This window comes from Cyprinodon variegatus, unplaced genomic scaffold, assembly GCF_000732505.1.
Source record: "Cyprinodon variegatus isolate N-32 unplaced genomic scaffold, C_variegatus-1.0 Scaffold622, whole genome shotgun sequence".
Taxonomy (NCBI): Eukaryota; Metazoa; Chordata; class Actinopteri; order Cyprinodontiformes; family Cyprinodontidae; genus Cyprinodon; species Cyprinodon variegatus.
This window is the reverse complement of record NW_015151075.1, coordinates 208,832-215,401: the sequence shown is the minus strand read 5'-3', so window position 1 is coordinate 215,401 and position 6,570 is coordinate 208,832. Positions and strand designations below refer to the sequence as shown.

The 6,570-nt window shown below is 35.0% G+C and overlaps 1 protein-coding gene across 1 annotated transcript in view; it reads left to right on the top strand.

Annotated features, from left to right (window-relative positions):
- The first annotated feature begins 3,530 nt into the window (after window positions 1-3,530).
- Window positions 3,531-6,570, top strand: part of LOC107096405 (GDNF family receptor alpha-4-like) — a 28,098-nt gene continuing 25,058 nt past the window's right edge. The window contains exon 1 of the mRNA XM_015393040.1: window positions 3,531-3,834. Coding sequence (XP_015248526.1) covers window positions 3,531-3,834 — 304 coding nt within the window. The remainder of the gene's footprint in view (window positions 3,835-6,570) is intronic.

Here is a 6,570-nt window from a genome sequence, read left to right as displayed (position 1 = left end):
AAGACAGATAAACAGCGCTACAGCTACAAAGGACAGCTACCTCTCTGCTGTAGCCTGATAATGAAAACCTAATCAGACAAAAAGTCCAGGGAATATTTTTGTCATCATATGTGTTCTTTGTGTTCTTTTGGTTCCATAGTTATTACAAAAAATACTTTAAATTGCACTGTGAGAACAGCATTAGAATGGTCAGCCCTAAACTAGATGAATCCACACTAAACAGATTCTTTTGAAATGTTTCAGATGTTTATGGACAATTCATGGGTTGTACAGAAGTCCTGTAATGAAACACCTCAAGGTGTCACTGTCATCTCCCACATATGCATTAGTATGCATTAAAGTCCCTCCAGTAGAATGATTGAATCCATGGGATTGACACTGTCAACAGATTTACTTAGCTGCTCATTTTATGTGAAAACAGTCACTCTAAAGTCTCCACTATCTCACTGATACTTGTTAACAGAAAAATATCTATATACCACCTGATATCAACTATATGTTTACCCATATTAATTTTTAAAATATAGGAAACGCTTGAAATTAAACTTTTAAAATAAAGTTGTGTTTGTTTGTTTTTTTGAATGCAAATAAAGAAATTTGTCTTATTTACAAAGTTTTCATACAAGATTTAAATGTAGGTTACGTGAATGTAAAGCATTGTTTTCTAATAATAATACGGATTAGAAAAACTTGTTTAGCTGCAGGTCTTGTTTTACATGCTTTAACAAAGAAAACAATTGTTTACATCCATTTATTGGGAAATAATTTGCACACCTTTCATATTAAATTATTGGTTCTAAAATATTTGCAAAAGGATAAAAAGAGTGAATAACGGTTCAAGCTGTTGCATTAATCTTGCAGACTTTTCAATAAGTTTTTTATTGTTATGGTTTTTCTCATGCACTGCATTATCCTATACATTTTAACTAAAGTGACTTGCACAGTTATACTTCATCTTCGGTTGCTGAATACCCCTGCAAACCATAACCATGAATTAGTCTGTTCTTATGGTTAATTCTAAGTGGTAGTAAAATTGCTGTGGCTAAAAACATTGCAAATATCTCATACAAAGTGTTTTCTCAAGTGGAGACAGAAATGTGAAACTGTTTTTCAGCTCCAGTGATGAGTTACTGTTTCTGCCATTCTCTTGTTGTTGTTATAGTTCTTTGTTTCTTTTAGCTAATGGACATAATATTAAGCTATTAACAAACTGTTTCACGAGTAGAGGCAAATTTGAATACCGGTACATACATTTTTTTTTGTGAAATTTCAAATTTAAGATTAGCACATGCCTAAACTTATAAACAACAGTATTTGCTGTGTGATGTGTTTCTGCTGGTTGCAGCATAGGAACCAATGAAATATCCTCATTATGTGCTACAACTTTGGTTCTTTCATCTGGGTTTAATTCAATTTATCTCAAAGGTATTGCTAGAATAGCAACTTTAAAGAGGGGATAAAGCTTTACCAAGTTATAAATGTACTGAGTTGGACTTGTGCATGTCCCTATGAGAAATACTGAATAAGTTAATTATGGGGATATAGATATGTGAGGCATATGATCAAAAGGGTCTTTAAAACTAACAGAAATTACATCATTTTATAGTATCTTTGCATGTGCTGACTGAAGGATTATGTCCTAAGATCTCTAGACTATGTCTTTTGTTATCTCATATCCCTCTGTGAGCTTTCTTTCAAGCAGTATTACTGAGCTATTGCAGATATTGGTTTCTTCCCTATGGGCTTGCATGGTTGAGTCTTTAGCTTCAGAGTCTATAATGATGGGCCACACTGACTAATTTTTCACATCCTGTGACCATAATGTAGGCTCTAAGTGAACAATAATCCCTCTTTTTTTATAAACATAGTTCTGAGTCTTATGCTTAAATCTAGGAGTTACAGAGAAAATCAATGGCCCAAGTGTTTGTTCCAATCCAATGCAATTCTGCATTGTAAAAATAATACATGCAACATATTTGAACAGTGCACAGCTCATACAAAATCAGTAGTTTCTAACCAATATTGTACTTGATTCTCAAATTGTCATGATCGGTTTAAGGAATCTTACCCACATGCAGAGAAACCACTCAGAGAATAAGGGGAAAGGTTTACCAGGTTTATTTGATGTAAGGTAAACAGAGGTTGGATCTGGAACTTAGTGAACTGGTGAACCAGAACTGGAAAGTGTTTGAGGGAGCTCTTGTCAATCCTTGAATCCAGTCTGTGTGGGATTATCCAGAGAAGAGGGAACTCGTTGGAGAGCGGACAGGTAGACTTACGTTGGACCCAGAGGAGTAATGGAGCAGACTGTCACTTGGATTTCCGAAAGGAACTTGAACGGATCATGTGGAGGTTTTCCCCTGCTCAGTGTAAACTCAGTAATTCCTTCTAGGGGGGGGAGGTCCAGGTATCCAGTTTTGAAAGGAAGGCTTCCTGCCGAAGAGCAAAGACAAAAAATAGTCATAAGACTCAGAGAAATAAAGCTAGGTTAGACTCTGCTAATCTCAGCTTGGCTAGAGTACCCAAAACTGGCAAACACTGTGGCCTCGAGGCAGTGACAGCCCACAGCTCAAATACTCCTCCAGTAATGAACCACATCAGTATATGCCTACTCAGGTAACTAATACACTGCTGATGCCATCTCAGGTGTGCAGGGAGCCCCAACGAGGTCAGGGCACCACCTGGTGGTGGAGAGAGAAGATACACACAAACAACCCACACAAACTGGATTCCTAGCACAAATAGATTTTTTTAGAGAAAGATTACTCTGTTTTACTGTTAAATTCAACAAACGTAAGAGTTGAAATGTCACTGTATCGTAGTTAAGTGGAGGTTTTTGTGGACCCAAATGCAGAGATGAGGAGGCAGAGATGAGTTTTATAAATTTAGTAGAAAGTCAAGGAAACAGGGACAAAAATACAAAATACAAAACTGCTGAGAATGAGAATAAGATAATATCAGGAACAAGTCATGTGGGGAGCCAGAGATTATGAAGCAAAAAAACAAAACAAAACAACAACAACAAAACAGCACTGAGTGACTGCATAGGTGGTGTATAAATGGATAACAGAACAAAGGATGGGCGAATGAGCTGAATATGGAGCAGGTGTGAGTAGAACTAACTAGAAGGAAGCCAAGGGGAAAGGAAACAAGTACAAGGGGGCAACAGAGAGTAACTCAAGAACTAAACACTGCTTGAAATAAACTAAAAATACACATGAACTAAAAATAAACTTAAACAGGGGGTAGAACCCTGACACACCTTATGTGCAGTTCTAGACAGGCCAGCAGGAGCCAGTCCTTTATTTTGGTTTGACTTGGGCTCAGCAACTCTTGCTTTTACATTGTTATTGGTGACCTATTTTGTGTCGGACTGGAAGGATTTAAGCTGTAGCAGTACAGGGTGGATTCTCACCATTCGCACCATTACAGGTGGAACCTCTGTGCAACCTAATTATGTGCAGTTTGAGAGAGTGACTGTTGATCCATATAGCAAAAATATCATCACGATTTTTTTAAATATAAAATACATGGGCACTAAAGGGTTATGCTTGGTGGACATCTTTAACACATTACTGTCCCTGGCATCTGTTCTTATCTGTTTGAAGTCCACCTCTGTTGTTGCTACCCCCAAGTGCTCCACAGGCCGGAATGACTACCGACCTTTAGCCTTTATGTCTCTAGTTAGGAAGTGCTTTAAGAGGATAATCATTATCCACACCACCGTGGACCCACATCAGTATATGCCTACTCGGGTAACTAATACACTGCTGATGCCATTTCATCTGTGGTACACACCAGAGGTGGGATCAGGTCATGTTTTACAAGTCACAGGTAAGTCTCAAGTCTTTGACATCAAGGTTGAGTTGTAAAAATTTTGCAGGGGAAATTCAGTAAGTTGACTGGAATATTACTGTTCGCATCAAGCTCTTCTAATGTGATACTTCAAAATCCACAAAAAAAGTGGATAGAAACAATAGTACTGGGATTATGTTTGATCAGAGGATATATTGATTCTGAATCATTCCTCACACTTCTGCTATAGTGTCAGCCTGATCCTGACAGAATTTGCTCCAGGTCCTGATTTTCTTTTTTTTGTGAGGTAAAGAATTTATTAAGACATTTTTGAGTTAGAAAATCTCCTTAAGGCAAACCTTCACTGGTAAAATGTTGACTATCAGAGATTAAACCAAACACTTATTTTTCTAAAGGTTAAAGCAAAGAAGCAAGCTATTAATAGTCAAGTCATACTTCCAAGAGACCAAACAAGCTATTATGCTAGTTTACCTTCACAAGTATCAATCTGCTTTGCAGCACTGACTCTTTGGATCGAAATGGCAGAGATCCTTACCTGAAGCAGCAGAGAAAGTCATGAATACTAACAAAGGTCTTTGTCACATTTGCAAATAATCTTTTGTTTTAGATACTTTCTTTTCAGACATGTTTTGCTTTTGTGAATCAGTTTGCATGTTTCTTAGTTTTTGCCATATGGGTTAGTGAAATTTCAAATACAAACAATACGGTTATGTGATAGGGGTGAAAAGCTCAGCATAACTAATGTTTATTTACTGTATGTATAAATTATGACATTCGCCAGAAATGGTAAAAAATTATGTAAACATTTTATCCATACAGTACATAAGCATTTAAACCATTTAAAGCAACATAAAGGTTAATCAATTATAAATACAGTTTATATAAACAAAAATACTTATGTAAATTAACAGTCAATATTTATTTACAGACCCTGCAGAAAAACTGTGATAAAAAAAAAAAAAAATCAGTAAAGTTAACCAATAAAATATTTACTACTAGCATAAAAGTTGCAATAAAGAGTTGGAATTCAAGTCTGAAACATACTTACTTTATTTTAAAATCAAGAGGAGAGGTTTTATGGAATAGTAAATAAACAACTTTTTTTTTATTGCACTGATTCACTTTTCTATATATAAAAGACTGGTGTTTTATGCTGAAAGTAGTGGTGGGATGTGAATATAGATTTTAATCAAGTTAATTGGGACTGTAATTAATTAATTGCATTAATCACATTTAAATCTAAAACCATATCCACAAAATAAACCAACCTTTGAATTTAATATTTTTGCTTCTCAGTTATTGAATGAACAATCATACGAGCACAGCAACAAATATATATCTTGTTTGTAATTGATTATTTAGGTTATCCAACCATCAGATTGGTTAAGAGTTATAATATTTTAGCTTTATTTAGAAACCCCTGATATTTATGCAACTTTTTTGTAAAAGCACTTTAAATTAAGTTTTGACATGAATATGAACATTAATTATGGCACAGTTGTTTCAGCTAAATATGGTTAAATATATATATGGCAACAAGGCATAAAATATTGCCTGTAAGAGCATTACATTTTCTTTAAACTTCTGACAGAGCTATAACAGTTAAATTTTTTTTTTTTGCATAATAATTGCATTTTAATTTGCATCATTAAGTCAACTAAAACATTTGCCACTGAGGCTTCTTGTTTCTCGTTAAGCCAATTACTTAAGCAAACAATCCGTGCTCATGTTCCTAGCTCCTTCCTAACTGCATAAACTGTTCAGATATTAAGTGCTTATTATGGCAACTGCGAACACACTTCCACAGTGCCTTAGGTATCCATAATGCTTTGAGAAACTTGGATCAAGCCATGTTTTTAAAAACCTCCTCAATACACATGAGATGGATTAAATACAGATGATCGATGCTAACTTTAAAAAGCAGCAGCCCACACCTTCGTTGTTCAAAAATGACGGGGAGAAAGTCAGCTTCAAACCAAGCAGCCAAACTAAACCTGCTTTGCTGGCAAACATGCATATAAATGGGTCATGCCCACTATTTTCCCTTTTTTCGTAGCATCGAAATTTAGAGCAAACCCATCAGGCAATGCTAGCCAACATCAGTTAACCATCAGTTCAATCAGCAAAAAATTTATAATGTATACAAAATCCCCCCTCCATCAATTTTGTGAGTTTAAAGCCAGAGGGTAGAAACAATAACAACAAAATCATGTGGCATATTTTAACGTTCTCTTTCAGATTCTATGTCAGATTTAGATTGGACCAGATTATATAATCAGTTCCAAAATTTAGATCTAAAGTATGTCAGTAAAATTGGGAGGTAAGAAATATTTGGATATAAATACAGTCTACATTCTTTATTTGCATTTAACCGGCTTTTTCAAGGTTTTTTTTTCTAGTAATTGATCTTTTTGTCTTATACAAAAATATAAAACAAAACTTTTTTGCTGTTTTGATTGGAAGCAACTACTGTTGAGGAAGTATTAAAATATACTTAAAAGCTGTATAACATTAAACTAATCTCCTGAAAGTGCCATGCTTTTCTTTTCAAACACCTTGAAGTTTAATTAGTGGGATCTATGGGTCTTCTGTTTGTTTGATGTTTATATTAAGAATAGAGCTGAGGTTGTTAGATCTAAAGTTCATAGTTATATTTTCCTTGCTCAACCCGCTTTACTTTGATGTCTAAAGTGCTTATTTAATGCCGTGAAAAAGGTAATATTTTCTTATGCAGAGAACAGCAGAATACGTCTT